Below are 20,334 nucleotides of genomic sequence, written 5' to 3'. Positions count from 1 at the left end.
GACATGCAGGTATATACTATATGCAGGAGGAGATGACACTCAGATATATACTATATACAGGGGAGATGACACACAGGTATATACTATATACAGGAGGAGATGACAAACAGGTATATGCTATATATAGAAGATGACATGCAGGTATATACTATATGCAGGAGGAGATGACACTCAGATATATACTATATACAGGGGAGATGACACACAGGTATATACTATATACAGGAGGAGATGACATACAGGTATATGCTATATATAGAAGGAGATGACATTCAGGTATATACTATATATAGGGGAGATGACATACAGGTATATATAATATACAGGAGATGACATACAGATGTATACTATATATAAGAGAGATGACAAACATGTATATACTGAGGTGATGAGGTGAAAATGAGAGGTGTGAGGTGAAAATGAAAAGGTGTGAGTGCAAAATGAGAGGAGTGAGGAAAAATAGTGGAGTGATCAGAAAATGACAGATGTGAGGTTGAAATGACAAGTGTTAGGGGGGAACGAGAGGAGTGAGGGAGAAAATGAGAGGTGTGAGGGAGAAAATGAGAGATGTGAGGGGGAAAATGAAAGATATGATTGGGAAAATGAGAGGCGTGATGGGAAAATAAGAGAAGTGAGGTGCTATAACTAACCACAGATATTTACTATGCCCAGGCAACGCCGGGCTCTTCAGCTAGTACAGTATAAAGCTGAATGTGTGTGTGTATGTGTGTGTGAATGTATGTATGTATGTCCGGGATTGGCATCTGCACCATCGCAGCTACAGCCACAAAATTTTGCACAGTCACACGTCTGGACCCCGAGAGCGTCATAGGCTATGTTGTGAGGCGAAATTTTAACCCCGCGCGTTCCAATTCACCAAACAATTTTGCCCCTATCTACATAATGGGGAAAAAAGTGAAAGGAAAAGTGTTGGAGGTGTCGCAGCTACAGCCACAAAATTTTGCACAGTCACACGTCTGGACCCTGAGAGCATCATAGGCTATGTTATGAGGTGAAATTTTAACCCCGCGCTTTCCAATTCACCAAACAATTTTGCCCCTATCTACATAATGGGAAAAAAAGTGAAAGGAAAAGTGTTGGAGGCGTCGCAGCTACAGCCACAAAATTTTGCACAGTCACACGTCTGGACCCTGAGAGCGTCATAGGCTATGTTGTGAGGTGAAATTTTAACCTCGCGCGTTCCAATTCACCAAACAATTTTGCCCCTATCTACAAAATGGGGAAAAAAAAGTGAAAGGAAAAGTGTTGGAGGCGTCGCAGCTACAGCCACAAAATTTTGCACAGTCACACGTCTGGACCCTGAGAGCGTCATAGGCTATGTTGTGAGGTGAAATTTTAACCCCACGCTTTCCAATTCACCAAACAATTTTGCCCCTATCTACATAATGGGGAAATGTGAAAGGAAAAGTGTTGGAGGCAAATTGACAGCTGCCAGATGTGAACAAGGGGAAGAGTGAGAGCGATGGCGCCAAAGAGTATATACCGTACAGTTGCTAAGGTGTGGCCCCGACATGGGATACTCACCACACACGGAGATATGAACACACACACAAAATGCACCACACACTACACATGCTACACTCATCAGGAGGGCGTTAAACTAGAAGAAGAGGGGACGGGAAGAAAAACATTAGACTCGAACAAAGACGACCCAGGAAAACATACTCAGAAGGGAGGTAAGAACATTTCTAAAACAATCCACAGTGAGGAGATTGGAACAAAACAAAATCCTCTAAACTGCATGCTCGCAAACGCCAGAAGCCTGACAAACAAGATGGAAGAACTAGAAGCAGAAATATCTACAGGTAACTTTGACATAGTGGGAATAACCGAGACATGGTTAGATGAAAGCTATGACTGGGCAGTTAACTTACAGGGTTACAGTCTGTTTAGAAAGGATCGTAAAAATCGGAGAGGAGGAGGGGTTTGTCTCTATGTAAAGTCTTGTCTAAAGTCCACTTTAAGGGAGGATATTAGCGAAGGGAATGAGGATGTCGAGTCCATATGGGTTGAAATTCATGGAGGGAAAAATGGTAACAAAATTCTCATTGGGGTCTGTTACAAACCCCCAAATATAACAGAAAGCATGGAAAGTCTACTTCTAAAGCAGATAGATGAAGCTGCAACCCATAATGAGGTCCTGGTTATGGGGGACTTTAACTACCCGGATATTAACTGGGAAACAGAAACCTGTGAAACCCATAAAGGCAACAGGTTTCTGCTAATAACCAAGAAAAATTATCTTTCACAATTGGTGCAGAATCCAACCAGAGGAGCAGCACTTTTAGACCTAATACTATCTAATAGACCTGACAGAATAACAAATCTGCAGGTGGTTGGGCATTTAGGAAATAGCGACCACAATATTGTGCAGTTTCACCTGTCTTTCACTAGGGGGACTTGTCAGGGAGTCACAAAAACATTGAACTTTAGGAAGGCAAAGTTTGAACAGCTTAGAGATGCCCTTAATCTGGTAGACTGGGACAATATCCTCAGAAATGAGAATACAGATAATAAATGGGAAATGTTTAAGAACATCCTAAATAGGCAGTGTAAGCGGTTTATACCTTGTGGGAATAAAAGGACTAGAAATAGGAAAAACCCAATGTGGCTAAACAAAGAAGTAAGACAGGCAATTAACAGTAAAAAGAAAGCATTTGCACTACTAAAGCAGGATGGCACCATTGAAGCTCTAAAAAACTATAGGGAGAAAAATACTTTATCTAAAAAACTAATTAAAGCTGCCAAAAAGGAAACAGAGAAGCACATTGCTAAGGAGAGTAAAACTAATCCCAAACTGTTCTTCAACTATATCAATAGTAAAAGAATAAAAACTGAAAATGTAGGCCCCTTAAAAAATAGTGAGGAAAGAATGGTTGTAAATGACGAGGAAAAAGCTAACATATTAAACACCTTCTTCTCCACGGTATTCACGGTGGAAAATGAAATGCTAGGTGAAATCCCAAGAAACAATGAAAACCCTATATTAAGGGTCACCAATCTAACCCAAGAAGAGGTGCGAAACCGGCTAAATAAGATTAAAATAGATAAATCTCCGGGTCCGGATGGCATACACCCACGAGTACTAAGAGAACTAAGTAATGTAATAGATAAACCATTATTTCTTATTTTTAGTGACTCTATAGCGACAGGGTCTGTTCCGCAGGACTGGCGCATAGCAAATGTGGTGCCAATATTCAAAAAGGGCTCTAAAAGTGAACCTGGAAATTATAGGCCAGTAAGTCTAACCTCTATTGTTGGTAAAATATTTGAAGGGTTTCTGAGGGATGTTATTCTGGATTATCTCAATGAGAATAACTGTTTAACTCCATATCAGCATGGGTTTATGAGAAATCGCTCCTGTCAAACCAATCTAATCAGTTTTTATGAAGAGGTAAGCTATAGACTGGACCACGGTGAGTCATTGGACGTGGTATATCTCGATTTTTCCAAAGCGTTTGATACCGTGCCGCACAAGAGGTTGGTACACAAAATGAGAATGCTTGGTCTGGGGGAAAATGTGTGTAAATGGGTTAGTAACTGGCTTAGTGATAGAAAGCAGAGGGTGGTTATAAATGGTATAGTCTCTAACTGGGTCGCTGTGACCAGTGGGGTACCGCAGGGGTCAGTATTGGGACCTGTTCTCTTCAACATATTCATTAATGATCTGGTAGAAGGTTTACACAGTAAAATATCGATATTTGCAGATGATACAAAACTATGTAAAGCAGTTAATACAAGAGAAGATAGTATTCTGCTACAGATGGATCTGGATAAGTTGGAAACTTGGGCTGAAAGGTGGCAGATGAGGTTTAACAATGATAAATGTAAGGTTATACACATGGGAAGAGGGAATCAATATCACCATTACACACTGAACGGGAAACCACTGGGTAAATCTGACAGGGAGAAGGACTTGGGGATCCTAGTTAATGATAAACTTACCTGGAGCAGCCAGTGCCAGGCAGCAGCTGCCAAGGCAAACAGGATCATGGGGTGCATTAAAAGAGGTCTGGATACACATGATGAGAGCATTATACTGCCTCTGTACAAATCCCTAGTTAGACCGCACATGGAGTACTGTGTCCAGTTTTGGGCACCGGTGCTCAGGAAGGATATAATGGAACTAGAGAGAGTACAAAGGAGGGCAACAAAATTAATAAAGGGGATGGGAGAACTACAATACCCAGATAGATTAGCGAAATTATGATTATTTAGTCTAGAAAAAAGACGACTGAGGGGCGATCTAATAACCATGTATAAGTATATAAGGGGACAATACAAATATCTCGCTGAGGATCTGTTTATACCAAGGAAGGTGACGGGCACAAGGGGGCATTCTTTGCGTCTGGAGGAGAGAAGGTTTTTCCACCAACATAGAAGAGGATTCTTTACTGTTAGGGCAGTGAGAATCTGGAATTGCTTGCCTGAGGAGGAGGTGATGGCGAACTCAGTCGAGGGGTTCAAGAGAGGCCTGGATGTCTTCCTGGAGCAGAACAATATTGTATCATACAATTATTAGGTTCTGTAGAAGGACGTAGATCTGGGTATTTATTATGATGGAATATAGGCTGAACTGGATGGACAAATGTCTTTTTTCGGCCTTACTAACTATGTTACTATGTTACTATGTTACTACCACGTGCTTGAACACATATACCACCCTCAGCACACATTTCACCACACATACACGAACCTCGCCACATAAAAGTCGAAACACAAAAGTCGCCGCTCAAAACTCGCCATGCGCAAAACTCGACACATGCAAAACTAGGCTCACGCAAAACTCGCCACACGTGCAAAACTCACCTCATGGAAAGCTCGCCACACGCAAAACTTGCACACGTGGAAAAATTGCCACATGCACAAAAGTTGCAACACATGCAAAAGTTGCCTCACAAAAAACTTGCACATACTGAAAATGCACCACACATAAAACTCGCCACGCGCAAAACTCGCCATGCGCAAAACTTGCTGCACACAACTTGCTACACTAACCTGTCACATGCAACTCGACACACAAAAAGTTGCTACACGCATGTCACCACACAAAACTCATCACACAAAAGTCGCTACATGCATGTTGCCACATGCAACTCAACACACACAACTTGACACATGAAACTCGCCCTAAAACACACACAAGTCTGGTATTATCCTTCAAAAATAAAAATCTGATTAATAAGCAGACAAACTACAAGAGCAACAACTGTACTATAAAGGAAATACGGCAGCTGCCAGTCGCATGACCTGTCTATCATGTGTATGTGTGAGCTAATATATACTGCCAAGGGGGAGGGCTTCTTGTTGGCTGGGGATTTATCAGGCTGCCAATTTAGCTTACAAATACTGAGGTAAAAATACTGACCAAATAACGTGTGAACGCGGTCTAATACAGGAGGAGATGACACACAGATATATACTATATACAGGAGGAGATGACACACAGGTATATACTATATACAGCAGAGATGACACACAGGTATGCACTATATACAGGAGAAGATGACACACAGGTATATACTATATACAGGAGCAGATGACACACAGGTATATACTATATACAGGAGCAGATGACACACAGGTATATACTATATAAAGGAGCAGATGACACACAGTTATATACTATAAACAGGAGGAGATGACTTACAAGTATATACTATATACAGGAGGAGATGACACACGTATATACTATATACAGGAGGAGATGTCATACAGGTATATACTATATACAGGAGGAGATGACACAGGTATATACTATATACAGAAGGAGATGACACACAGGTATATACTATATACAGGAGAAATGACATACAGGTATATACTATATACAGGAGAAGATGACATACAGGTATATACTATATACAGGAGGAGATGACATACAGGTATATACTATAAACAGGAGGAGATGACATACAGGTATATACTATATACAGGAGATGACACACAGGTATATACTATATACAGGAGGAGATGACACACAGGTATATGCTATATACAGGAGGAGATGACATACAGGTATATACTATATACAGGAGGAGATGACATACAGGTATATACTATATACAGGAGTTGACAACTGTTATGATAAGGTAATTCAGTACCACAATGGACATAGAAGTCAGAGCACATACAGTGACCTGACAATAACCCAAAAACATAGAACGAGCTCTGAGACGTGGGAACTCTGCTGACCGCAATCCCTATTCCTCTCCAATCACACTAGAGGCAGCCGTGGATTGCGCCTAACGCTCCCTATGCAATTCGGCACAGCCTGAGAAACTAGCTAGCCTGAAGATAGAAAATAAGCCTACCTTGCCTCAGAGAAATACCCCAAAGGAAAAGGCAGCCCCCCACATATAATGACTGTGAGTTAAGATGAAAAGACAAACGTAGAGATGAAATAGATTTAGCAAAGTGAGGCCCGACTTTCTGAACAGAGCGAGGATAGGAAAGGTAACTTTGCGGTCAACACAAAACCCTACAAACAACCACGCAAAGGGGGCAAAAAGACCCTCCGTACCGACTAACGGCACAGAGGTACACCCTCTGCGTCTCAGAGCTTCCAGCAAGCAAGAAAAACAAATAAACAAGCTGGACAGAAAAAAACAGCAAACAAAAATAACACAAGAACAACTTAGCTATGCAGAGCAGCAGGCCACAGGAACGATCCAGGAGGAAGCAAGTTCAATACTAGAACATTGACTGGAGGCCAGGATCAAAGCCCTAGGTGGAGTTAAATAGAGCAGCACCTAACGACTTCACCACATCACCTGAGGAAGGAAACTCAGAAGCCACATTACCACTTTCCTCCACCAACGGAAGTTCATAGAGAGAATCAGCCGAAGTACCACTTGTGACCACAGGAGGGAGCTCTGCCACAGAATTCACAACAGACAACCTGGTATATACTATATACAGGGGAGATGATATACAGGTACATACTATATACAGGGGCGATGACACACAGGTATATACTATATACAGTGGAGATGACACACAGGTATATACTATATACAGGAGGAGATGACATACAGGTATATACTATATACAGGAGGAGATGATACACAGGTATATACTATATACAGGAGGAGATGACTTACAGGTACATACTATATACAGGAGGAGATGACACACGTATATACTATATACAGGAGGAGATGACATACAGGTATATACTATATAAAAGAGGAGATGACACATAGGTATATAGAGGAGGAGATGACATACAGCAGGTATATACTATATACAGGGGAGATGACATACAGGTATATACTATATACAGGAGATGACATACAGGTATATACTATATATAGGAGGAAATTACATACAGGTATATAGTATATAGAGAAGAGTTGACATACAGGTATATACTATATACAGGAGGAGATGACACATGGGTATATACAATATACAGGAGGAGATGACATACAGCAGGTATAAACTATTTACAGGGGAGATGACATACAGGTATATACTATATACAAGAGAAGACATACAGGTGTATACTATATATAAGGGAGATGACAAACATGTATATACTGAGGTGAAAATGAGGGGTGTGAGGTGAAAAAGAAAAGGTGTGAGTGCAAAATGAGAGGAGTGAGGGAAAATAGTGGAGTGATCGGAAAATGACAGATGTGAGGTCGAAATGACAAGTGTTAGGGGGGAATGAGAGGAGTGAGGAGGGAAATAAGAGGAGTGAGGGGGAAAATGAGAGGTGAAAGGGAGAAAATGAGAGGTGTAAAGGAGAAAATGAGAGGCATGATGGGAAAATAAGAGACGTGAGGTGCTATAACTAACCACAGATATTTACTATGCCCAGGCAACGCCAGGCTCTTCAGCTAGAGGATATGTATATATATATATATATATATATATATAGTGTGTTTGTAATAAATATATATGTTACACATAGATACACATACATATACCTTATATGCAAACACACATACTGCAGTGTACATGCATACAGATACACATACATATACCGTACATACATACACACCCTGTACATTCATACACACCCATAAATATACCGTACATACATACACACAGATACATATACATATACTGTATATGCAAACACTCACATATACCGTACATACACACAGATACACATATATATACTGTCATACATACATGTACTATAGATACACACATGCATATACCGTACATACACACACACCGTACACACACATACCGTACACATACCGTACATACATATACTGTACATACACACAGATACACATACCATCATACATACACGCATATGCCGTACATACACATAGATACACATACATATACCGTACATGCATACAGGTACACATACTCGTACCGTACATACATATACAGTTATATACACAAAGTATACACATACTGTACACACAGACATACACATATACTGTACATACAGTGGGGCAAAAAAGTATTTAGTCAGTCAGCAATAGTGCAAGTTCTACCACTTAAAAAGATGAGAGGCGTCTGTAATTTACATCATAGGTAGACCTCAACTATGGGAGACAAACTGAGAAAAAATAATCCAGAAAATCACATTGTCTGTTTTTTTTACATTTTATTTGCATATTATGGTGGAAAATAAGTATTTGGTCAGAAACAAACAATCAAGATTTCTGGCTCTCACAGACCTGTAACTTCTTCTTTAAGAGTCTCCTCTTTCCTCCACTCATTACCTGTAGTAATGGCACCTGTTTAAACTTGTTATCAGTATAAAAAGACACCTGTGCACACCCTCAAACAGTCTGACTCCAAACTCCACTATGGTGAAGACCAAAGAGCTGTCAATGGACACCAGAAACAAAATTGTAGCCCTGCACCAGGCTGGGAAGACTGAATCTGCAATAGCCAACCAGCTTGGAGTGAAAAAATCAACAGTGGGAGCAATAATTAGAAAATGGAAGACATACAAGACCACTGATAATCTCCCTCGATCTGGGGCTCCATGCAAAATCCCACCCCGTGGGGTCAGAATGATCACAAGAACGGTGAGCAAAAATCCCAGAACCACGCGGGGGGACCTAGTGAATGAACTGCAGAGAGCTGGGACCAATGTAACAAGGCCTACCATAAGTAACACACTACGCCACCATGGACTCAGATCCTGCAGTGCCAGACGTGTCCCACTGCTTAAGCCAGTACATGTCCGGGCCCGTCTGAAGTTTGCTAGAGAGCATTTGGATGATCCAGAGGAGTTTTGGGAGAATGTCCTATGGTCTGATGAAACCAAACTGGAACTGTTTGGTAGAAACACAACTTGTCGTGTTTGGAGGAAAAAGAATACTGAGTTGCATCCATCAAACACCATACCTACTGTAAAGCATGGTGGTGGAAACATCATGCTTTGGGGCTATTTCTCTGCAAAGGGGCCAGGACGACTGATCCGGGTACAAGAAAGAATGAATGGGGCCATGTATCGTGAGATTTTGAGTGCAAACCTCCTTCCATCAGCAAGGGCATTGAAGATGAAACGTGTCTGGGTCTTTCAACATGACAATGATCCAAAGCACACCGCCAGGGCAACAAAGGAGTGGCTTCGTAAGAAGCATTTCAAGGTCCTGGAGTGGCCTAGCCAGTCTCCAGATCTCAACCCTATAGAAAACCTTTGGAGGGAGTTGAAAGTCCGTGTTGCCAAGCGAAAAGCCAAAAACATCACTGCTCTAGAGGAGATCTGCATGGAGGAATGGGCCAACATACCAACAACAGTGTGTGGCAACCTTGTGAAGACTTACAGAAAACGTTTGACCTCTGTCATTGCCAACAAAGGATATATTCCAAAGTATTGAGATTAAATTTTGTTTCTGACCAAATACTTATTTTCCACCATAATATGCAAAAAAAATGATAAAAAAACAGACAATGTGATTTTCTGGATTTTTTTTTCTCAGTTTGTCTCCCATAGTTGAGGTCTACCTATGATGTAAATTACAGACGCCTCTCATCTTTTTAAGTGGTGGAACTTGCACTATTGCTGACTGACTAAATACTTTTTTGCCCCACTGTACATGCACATAAACATACATACCGTATATACATACAAATATATCGCACATACAGATACACACATATTATACACACAGACATACACATATACTGTACATGCATACACAGATACACACAGAAGCATACACATAGATACACACATACTGTACATACACACATACATACATACATACATATACATACACACATACTAATCTTGTACAGGTGATCAGAGGAGCCTTGGAGGAGGGCAGTTCAGCTGGAGAGGGCTGCAGAACTCACTGTGGGGGATGGGACACAGAGCAGACAGCACTGATAACAGCCCCCTGGTGCTGCTGTGCTGTCCCGTGCAGTGAGCTCCTCCCCCAGCTCTTCACAGTGAGGACGGAGATGCTGCAGCCTGCTGGGAACAGAGCAGTGGAGGAAGAAGACACACTGTAAGTCCTGCTCTTCCTCCACTGCGGGGCCCCTGACTGTACTGTAAGGGAGGGAGTACTCACTCACCACTCACCATGGACGCTCCATGCAGGAGGACAGAGACAGCAGCCAGTGAGCGCTCTCCTCAGTCTGGTGAGGAAAGCGTTCATTGGCCAGCGTCTCTCCTTGCATGACACGCCCCCCTTTTGAAGTCCTGCACTTCCCGCGCCGCTCTCTCCCGAGCTGAGGGTGTTGGCAGGATTACAGGAGCCAGTGACAGGGGCCCGATGCTACATGATACCGGGCCTGCCTGCAGGGGCCACCCTCCACCTCTGGGCCCCAGAGCAGTGGCATTGGTGGTATGTCCACTCCTGGCTGGGGGGCTGGGTACTACAGAATCTGCCGCCCCCTCTCTTCTGCCGCCTGAGCCAAAGAGCTCAAATCGTCTAATGGTAGCAGCGTCACTGGTTCAGGGTCTCCCATATCTAATTAAGAAGATGTACATTTTCATGGGACTGTTTCTTTAATAAGCTAAGGTGAAGCTACCCCCAGCAATGTAGCTATAGGGACTGCAGAGATAGCAGTTGCATAAAAATGCAAGTATTAAAATTTACATAGAGCAAAAAAGGAAAGGTCTTGTGACACTACATTCATATTACGTTTGAGCAACAAGTCTGTGGTTCTGTCGAAGTTTCCATCTAAAGCCGTGAAAATGGATTTAGGTGAAAGTCTTGACAGGGTAATTAACACTAATGAAACAGAGTCACTTTGTATCCTGTCTGGCCTCAATTTCAGCATTGACCATGTTTTTGTGCTCACCTCAAGAAGGTGGACTCTATCAAAACAGATGCAAGACAGAGTATAAAGCGACCTTGTCTGCTTCAGTGGCCCTATTAGGGTTTTCGCTGCATCACATTTTTCAAGGCTTTAGGCGAAGCCACTGAACTGTCCAAACACAATATGAACTTATTCTTACAGATTTTGATTTGAGGCCCTAGAACTTTAACTAACCCTTTAAGTAACCCTTTTGTCCTTCTAACTCTACATGATTCTGCTTGTGCTTTGAATGATTTCGCTAATAACTAAAAAATGGTAGTAAATACATGAAAAGCAATTTCCTAACACTTCAACATAACCATGTTTCTGGACTTTGAGGTTGAACAAACAGTTGCACCCCATTGGCGCTTTGCACTACTAGCCCTAAATGGTTAGCAGTAAAAAGTCTATAATCACCAAATGATCGTTTGATCTTCAGATATGTCAATATGTCGATATATCGAAATCCCCATACAGTATATCTCAAATCAAAACTGAGTTCAGACAAGCCATGGCCACTATCATCTAATGCCTGTAACCTCAAAGTAGATAATAATAGCAGACATTCTAATAGTTCAATATCATAGGATTGTCAGGTATGGATGTGTCATTCCATGGCCCTACAATCCTGTTCTCTCTTCCTCTATTGTATTTACAGAGAACTTATCCCCTGATGTAATTTGCCTGTGTTAACATGCCTGTCCAAGTAGCTCTCAAGAACCTGTACGTCATCAGAAGCACTTGATATATCACAATGGTTTCAGTTTTCCAAAATGCAAATATTAGTAAAATAGAAATTCAAATTAAAAGTTAATGTCTTGCATATGTGACCTCAGGAGCCCTTTGCAGATAGACCAAAATATCGAAATAGTCCTATCTATGTTTTCTACAGTATTTGGAAGTGACACAGAAACAGAATTGAATCCACTTTTTATGGACATCAGAAAAATTTAAAAACAAGAGTGTATTTATAGAGAACCTGTCAAATCCAGATATGCTATTTACCTGCAGAAATAATGATAATCATGCCTGGCTGCTTTACTGGAGCAGCAGCTACAGGGAGAAAATGAAGTTATATCCTCCCTATGGCTGCTCGTTTCTAGCTCACTTCATAATGAGCATGGCAGCACATTTACAGAAATGCTTTTTACCAGCACATATAGAGGAAATCTGTAGGAAAAAAGCATATGTTCTTGCATGGCCAGCTTACTTGGTATAATGTTGGTATACCTGTGCAAGATTTGTGTCCAAATATTTGATGTACTGCTGTTTGTATTGCTGCTGTAATACTGTAATTTCCCCCTAGGATCGATAAAGTGTATAGTATCGTATCGTACTTGACCAGCAGCTACATGGAGAAAATTAAGTTTTACTTTCCCTGCAGCTGCTTGCTTCCAGTTATTGGAGTGGTGCAATGAATGTGCTGTAATAACTCCCTATCATATTGATTGACAGCTGCCTCTGACGTCATATACTGCAGACTATGCTGTCAATTAATGTGCCAGGGTGTGATTAGAGCCTCACACCAGTAAGCCAGAAAAACATGATTCACATGATATTTTCCACCAGATTACTATTATATCTGCAGTAAATAGTGTTTCCTGAAATTACAGGTTCACTTTAATACATGAATGAATGACTTCTACCTGCATAGAAATTCTGATTTCACCTTCGTGGAACAAACTTTAATGAAAACAGTGATTAACTTTTATACTTCTTCCCAAGGTATACACTCCTCAATATTCTCGGACACATTTGTTATAATCCCACTTCATTTAATTGTAGAAACAATGTAGGAGGTGTCTATGCTCAGGTATACAGGCACTATATCTATCAAGGGAACCAGAGTATCTCAAGTCAGAAGGTTACATCTTGGCACAATGACTCCATTGATTAGGGATTGGGACCCCCTTTGGTGTCCAGAAGTGAGAGATACATAAAGATTTGCTCTCTGGACTGTAGGATCCCTGACATCCTATTAAATAGCGTAAGGCTTTATTTTATCTGTCCTGGTGCTATAAGAAGATTGACACATAAGTTTATATAATGCTTTATTGAGTTAACTGATCACAGACACATCATCTTCATCATTACACTATTTCTTACATCCACAGATATCTTTCCACATACTTCATATTTTCATTGCCGTTCAATAGCTGATTCTAGACATAGTCATTGGACGAGAATGGCTCCAATAAAAATACATCATATTTAGAGTACTACTAAGTAATTAGGCAGTGTAGAAGTTGCCCTGGCACCACCTACATCCCCTACATATGGAGTCACCATTACTATAGCTGGACCATTGGTGGGCCATGATGCAGATTTTTCATACATTATGACCCAGCTGCTTCAAGTAATCACTTTGACAAAAACCAATGTTATAGTACATCAAACTTGCAAATAACAGATCTGTAATATATCAGACATTTTTGTATATTTTAGAAGGTTGTGTCTGTGTTATCATTCAACGCTGTCATTACTACATCTTTTCTTCAATTTCCTTCACTTGAGTGGACACCACTTTCCCATCAATAACCTCTTCAACTATTGTCTTCACCTTCCTTGTTTTGGTAGGATCTAAAATATGTGATACAAGCAATTATTAGTGCACAAAACATGGAATTTATGTTATACTTTATAGAAACTAAAACAGACTAAAGGAAATTCTTATAATAATTACAATAACATTTCTTCTCTATGTTACTTTATGATGGCAACACCTAAGCCAATATTTAGTGGGACAGGTGCAAGTCTTTAATACATTTTGTGTTACTCACTGTCATTTGGCCTTGATATATTTAGAACCATCACAATGCAGCCAAATATTGAAGGGTGATCATTTAGTTATTGTGATGGGTGATAAGGTAATTGTTTTACCTTTCACAACCTTTTTGTGACCCTTGAGACAATTCCTGAATGGGGTAATGGATATCTATGAAGACATTTCCTTTAGAGAGTCCTTCCAGGTTCCTACCACCCAATTACAAAAGGGATGGAACAACTGGGTCTGGAACCTCTCTCTCCAGGAGGAACATAGAAGCTATATTGTATATCTTTATCTTGAAGAATAATTTTTTCTGACAAAAATGACACTGACCTTTTTTGGAGTCCACGGATGATGCTTGTGACTTGGTCTGCTGTACCTGTATGGACCTGTGAATATAAAAATTGCATGTTTGTTCATCCAGTACAGTGATGCCTATACGAAAAGCGCCATTCCTGATTTGGAACAGAATTTGTGATAGCATTTGAATTCACTTGTAACCTACTTAACCCTTGAGAAGACCAATTTTTTGTCTAATTTTTGGGTGGTCATTTCAAAGATGCATTTTACAGTATTTTCACATTTTCATCTATTCTGCTGTTGTCTCTTTCAACATTTATCACCTAGTATTTGTCTGTGGGTCATGCATTGTTCTTACCCTAATTCTCCTTCCAGCAGTCTTCTGTAGGTCTCAATCTCCATCTCTAGCCTGGTCTTGATGTCCAAAAGACGCAGATACTCTCCTTTCTGTCTTTCCATATCACCTCTGACCTGTTGCATCTGTTCTTCAATGTGGCTGATCTGGACCTGAAGTTGGCTAAGCTGCATGCAGTAGCGACCTTCTGTCTCTGCTAAGGTTCCTTCAAGAGAGTTTTTCTAGGAGAAATGAGATTTAAGAACAGAAATAATTAAATACAAAATATGGTATATATTTTTGGAATAATTCATTACAAAACAATCACAATTGTTATGAGTACATCAATATTAGCTTACCATTGAAATTTGAGCCTGAAGTTCAATTTCAAGACTTTGTAGTGTGCGCTTAAGGTCTGAAATCTCTGAACGGCTTGTCTGAACCTCCTGAACTCCAGTGGAGATTTCTTTTTTCAATTCACTGCTCTGTAATAACAAATCATATACAGTTTTTTTTTAAAAGAAACCCAATGATGATAGCATGATAGAATTGAAATAAAAAAATCTACAAAATAAGGTCTACCTTCTTAAGGAACCAGTCCTCGGCTTCCTTGCGGTTCTTCTCAGCAAGAACTTCATACTCTGATCTCATGTCATTCAGGATTTTGGTGAGATCTACACCTGGAGCAGCATCCATCTCAACATTCACTTGACCAGTGCTACCCTTAAGGGAATTCATCTCCTATGTAGATGAAACACAATTGAACTGATTACACCTGTCATTGCAAGTTGCATAGATAAAATATTTGTTAGATGTACGGAAATAATTTTTTACCTCTTGGTGGTTCTTCTTGAGGAATGCAAGCTCTTCAGTTAGGGACTCAAGCTGAAGCTCAAGATCAGATCTTGAGAGGGTCAGTTCATCCAACACACGTCGAAGACCATTGATATCAGTTTCCACACTTTGGCGTAGGGCCAACTCGTTCTCATACCTGATGATAAGGATATTCACATGTTGAATGTAAAGTACACAATTATGAATTAAAAATCACAACTTTTTTTTTCAAAAGTTCACCAAACAGCTATCAGGGAAGCTGCAAGTGGCGTAAGTGGAAAATACCAAAAAGAAAAGGAAGGTAGGTGGCACCAAAAAATGGAGACGGTGTTCCCTTTGTATCATTTGTTATGATCTAGGTCCAGCTTAGACCTTCTGTTATTAGCCTGATATCTGTAACGCCTGGGAGTGCACTAGAGAAGAAGCTAGATAAGCCAATAGGTGTGTATTAGGATTGTTTGGCTAGTTTTAGTAATTACTAAGACCTAAAAAAAAAATCTTTATATAAAATAATGGTGGGTCATCAATATATTACTCCCAATTATGCACTACTCTAAACTTCCACATTACATACTATCATAATAGATTTATAACATACTATAAAAATTATACTCACTTCATTCTGAAGTCATCAGCTGCCAACCTGGCATTGTCAATCTGGAGGACAATACGGGCATTGTCTGTACTTCCAATGATGATCTGTTAGACAAAAAAGATTTGTTATGTGGTTACTTGAATGTGTCTATTGGCCATTAAGTAGCTGAGATGTGTTTGGCTAGCCTTCTTGATAGTAATTTCAGAAAGACATAAACCGATATATGCCTTTAATTAATAGGTCTTGAGTTCTTTTTGTCTTATTTATTACCTTGTATAATGTAACTGAGATGATTATTATGTTTTATTCAGATCCAAATGTCAAGCACATTGTAAAAGATTTTCGGAATGTGACAGGTGGGATTAAGGCCAAAAGTAAAGAAACTCAGAAGACATTTGATTTAGCTAAACCCTAATTAAAAGGCAATATACAAAATGCACTATTTCATAATGGTTTACTGGAAGAAAACTACAGGTAAAACATGCATGTGATACTGTCACTCACACTAACACAGAGACAACATGCATACTCGTATTGTCTTTGGTCAATCCCAAATCACTCGTGCGAACCATCATACTGCCCAGAAATTTGACAATTATCATTTTGTCTTAACATAGTTTAAAATAACTCCTAAAATCTAAAATAGCAAGGGTCTAACTCCTGTTCATTTGGAGCAATAATAAAAACAGCAATCATTCTCTTCTTTTTTTGTTGTTATGTATTGATTGTTGTCATAGGACTATCTTCACCACTCATCAGATGAAGTTGTCATGAGTTTTGCACAATGAAGACCTCATTCTTATCCTACAAGTCCAGTAACTTGTCATGTGTCTAATAAGCCCATTACGTCAGGACAAAGAAAATATCCACCTTTTCTGATACTTTCAGAAGGAGACATTTGCCACTGTGTTGGGAAAATTTTCTGGCAATTAAGAAGACATTCTAAAAGTGGAAGACATACATATATTTCGTATTATTTCTGAAAGGGAACAAGGAAAATGATAAAAATGTAGATATTGGAGCTGCGCAAGATAGGAAAAATTAAGAAGAATTAAGGGCGTTGTTATGGGTCTCTCAACTTTTCCCAGCTAAGATCTTCTTAATTGCACTCATCCCTTCTCTTCTGATCACCTTGTATGTTTGTTATGTCTACAGTTAGGATCCTTTTGCTTTACATAATCCACAAAAAAAAAAAAATTGAGTATAAGGAGTTGTTCTATTATTTTATTCTTGTCTTAAGTCTATATTATAGATGGCTGTCCCGATTGTTGCCTTTTCCAAACATGTAGTCGCTTTGATTCTGCAGTACAAACATACATATTGTATACGTTCTATGGCATCTAGTTTTTTATTATTCTTTAGTGTTAAGTCTAATGTGAACACCATGGAAAAACTCCCTAAGGAGGAGGCATCTCATTTATAAAGAGCCTTGGGGCATGAGCTCCATGTAAACAGCAGAAATGTATTCATCATGAAGGTACTGTGTTGAATGCAGAACAGAACTATTTACTGCTTCTTTATTGATACATTGTTTTATTCTTTTGTTATAGGTTTAACTGGTTATAAAAGGTTGTATTCCAACCATTTTATCTTATCACTCTTCAATCAAAAGGAATAGAAGGTCAAATCAGCTTGTGTCTTCATGAACTAGAACAAATACTGATATCCCTAATGTGCAGGTTCAAGCACATGGGAGGCAACCGCTTATGAGATCAATTTCTACCCTGAAAAACACTATTGGGACCCAAGTGGTTGTTCAAATTTTTTGGAGACTTTTATTAAACTGACTTTCTGTTGACTGATGCATCTGATGATTTAGAAAGTTCTGCTGGGAAAGATGGCCATAAACATTAGACTTAGGTCTGCCAAACCAAATTATGTTGGCTTTACTGGCCAACCATCTAATGTTTGCCAAATATTCATTTGGGCTCTCAGGGGGAAAAAGGATCAGCACATTAAATCTCCTCATTCCTGATACTTTTATTTTTCAAGGAGTAACTTACTCTTCTCTCATTATTGATCATACAAGCAAGCCTGGCCAAGTTAAGCATGTATGTGTTGTAAGAGGGGTTCGAGGTTAGCCACTATATTATATTATTGAAAGTATACAGCCAGTGTAAATTTTTTAAATGTACTTTTTAAAATGCACAAAGCATCTACAGTCATTATATCTAAATAGTAGCATATTTAAACACTATAATACATAGTAGTAACTTACCTTGTTTTTGAGATCTTCGATGATCTGGAAGTATTTGGTGTAATCTCGGGATTGGTTGTTGTTGGCAGAATTATGTTTCTCGTACCATTCCCTAATTTTCTTCTCCAGTTCAGAATTAGCCAATTCCAAAGCTCTCACTTTATCCAGATAGGAAGCCAGACGATCATTCAGGTTCTGCATGGTCTGCTTCTCGCCCCCAAGTAGAAGCCCATCACTTCCACCAAAGCCAGAGCTAGAAAAACTAATCTTGGCACTTTGAGATGACAATCCTCCACCAAAGCCAGCACCAGACAAGGATGAACTGCTGAATCCTCCATAGCTACTACCTCGACTACTGCTTTGGACTTTTTGGCTAGATGTTTTAAGCTGATAACCACTAGAGTATGACATCTTAATGATGAGGAGCAACAATGATGTGAATGAAGAGACAGGAGAACTTAGTACCACAGCAGTATCACCTTGGTGTAGGAAGAATGCGAGAGGCTGAGTTCTCTCCTGTCATGTGTCACCTTTATATGGAGAGAGTGGGTGGGTCTCTGGGTGTTCTTTGTGCACATTCCTCCTTTCACATCTAAACATTTTTTTTACGGTCTACCTGCTGAGCGTGCTGTGCCCACCTGTTCAAAAACGACAGATGTAACCATCATCTCTCTCTCAAACATGCCCGGGGCATTTCTGGTGTATTACAATGGAACAGAGGTGGAGTGAGAACTAACTTTAATGAGAATACTTTTCCTGTTATGCTATCTTACTAATTTCCGTTTGGTTTTTACTCCTTATGACTACTTCATTTTCCTGAGGACAGAGGTCTCAATTAAACGTCACTCCAGCTGTTGCAGAACTACCTTTCTCAGCATATCTATACAGACACTACTTACTGGTACATGCCAAGAATTGTAATTGGGCAACATATAAGAGTCACAGGTATAAATCATTGCCTTAGGTTTACACACGGAACATCATTCTCTACACCTTTTGTGTTGCAACCCAAACTGAAATCGGATCTAGGTTGTTTCCAAATTGCAGCACTTGAGCTGTTGCTAAACTAAAACTCCCAAAATATCCTCCAAGAAAAACTGGAGAGGAGACAAATCACAAATAGGGTCTTATCTGGGTAACAATATAGAAGTTTATGCACTTGTGATTGTGCTCATCTGGATGGGTTGTGTGCACACAACCACTTATAAGACTTAAGGCTCCTGCAGACCCACGAGGAGAAAAATGCATAGAGCTGGAGAAAAAAATGGGTTATTCTGCACTGCCGTGGAGAAAAAATGAGAGATGCCAATCCAATTTCACGTGGTTTTATCCATCAACGCGCTTCAAAGTATATAACCACGATCTTGGTTTGTCCTGATGAAGAAGTTATATACTTTGAAATGTGTTGAAGAATAAAACCACCTGAAATTGGAATGGCATCCTTTGTTTTTTCTCCATGGCATCGAAGAATAACCTATTTGTGTCTCCAGTTCTATTCCAAAGTATACTGACAGCTTAATTATACATGTTGGGGGTTGAAGATATGCAAAAGCTTGAGACCACTGCCCTGAAACATAACAAATCCTACATAGCTTTCAGATTGGACATGGAAGGCTTCATAAGGTCACTTTCAGCAGCACCAGTCAGGAAATGCTGGGAACTGTAGTTTTGTGGTTGGGTTTTATCTATTCAAAGTTCTGGCCAGATGATATACATGAAACACAGATGGCAGATGAAATGTCAGGAAAGTATCAGGTACCTCTTAGTGTATGGTTTTATTAGATGCAGCAGAGCTAAGCTGCAGACAATTCATTGTAATCTCAATTGTTTCGATCGGCAGTTTTCTAAAAGACTATGACATCATCAAACTAATACATTCAACTATGCTCCACCTATTAAATTACACTATGAGTTTTCAATCCAAGACAAATGTCTAGACTCTGAGCTCAGAAGATATTTCAGTCTAAATTCAGCACCTCTCTAACCATAGGACAAAGAGGGTACCAGGCTCTCCATGGTGTCAGACACAATGAACAAGCAGAGGTTTGGACAAG

The 20,334-nt window shown here is 39.8% G+C and overlaps 1 protein-coding gene across 1 annotated transcript; it reads right to left on the bottom strand.

Moving 5' to 3' along the window:
* Positions 1–13,287: 13,287 nt before the first annotated feature.
* LOC138664673 (keratin, type I cytoskeletal 12-like) lies at positions 13,288–18,797 on the bottom strand. Its single transcript, XM_069751577.1, has 8 exons — positions 18,302–18,797; positions 16,105–16,187; positions 15,489–15,645; positions 15,237–15,395; positions 15,014–15,139; positions 14,679–14,896; positions 14,354–14,409; positions 13,288–13,833 (listed from the first exon to the last, which is right to left on the bottom strand). Exons 1-8 carry the CDS (start codon positions 18,689–18,691, stop codon positions 13,736–13,738), a joined length of 1,287 nt encoding a protein of 428 aa, XP_069607678.1. The 5' UTR covers positions 18,692–18,797; the 3' UTR covers positions 13,288–13,735.
* Positions 18,798–20,334: the final 1,537 nt, after the last annotated feature.

The sequence above is a fragment of the Ranitomeya imitator genome, chromosome 2 (genome assembly GCF_032444005.1).
Source record: "Ranitomeya imitator isolate aRanImi1 chromosome 2, aRanImi1.pri, whole genome shotgun sequence".
Classification (NCBI taxonomy): domain Eukaryota; kingdom Metazoa; phylum Chordata; class Amphibia; order Anura; family Dendrobatidae; genus Ranitomeya; species Ranitomeya imitator.
This window is presented reverse-complemented; position numbering and strand designations above follow the sequence as displayed.

Coding starts and splice junctions, on each gene's coding strand:
- LOC138664673 (XM_069751577.1), bottom strand. CDS start 18,691: ATGTCATACTCTAGTGGTTATCAGCTTAAAACATCTAGCCAAAAAGTC. Junction 15,140..15,236: donor AGGACTGGTTCCTTAAGAAG/GTAGACCTTATT, acceptor TTGTTATTACAG/AGCAGTGAATTGAAAAAAGA. Junction 13,834..14,353: donor ATCCGTGGACTCCAAAAAAG/GTCAGTGTCATT, acceptor CACATATTTTAG/ATCCTACCAAAACAAGGAAG.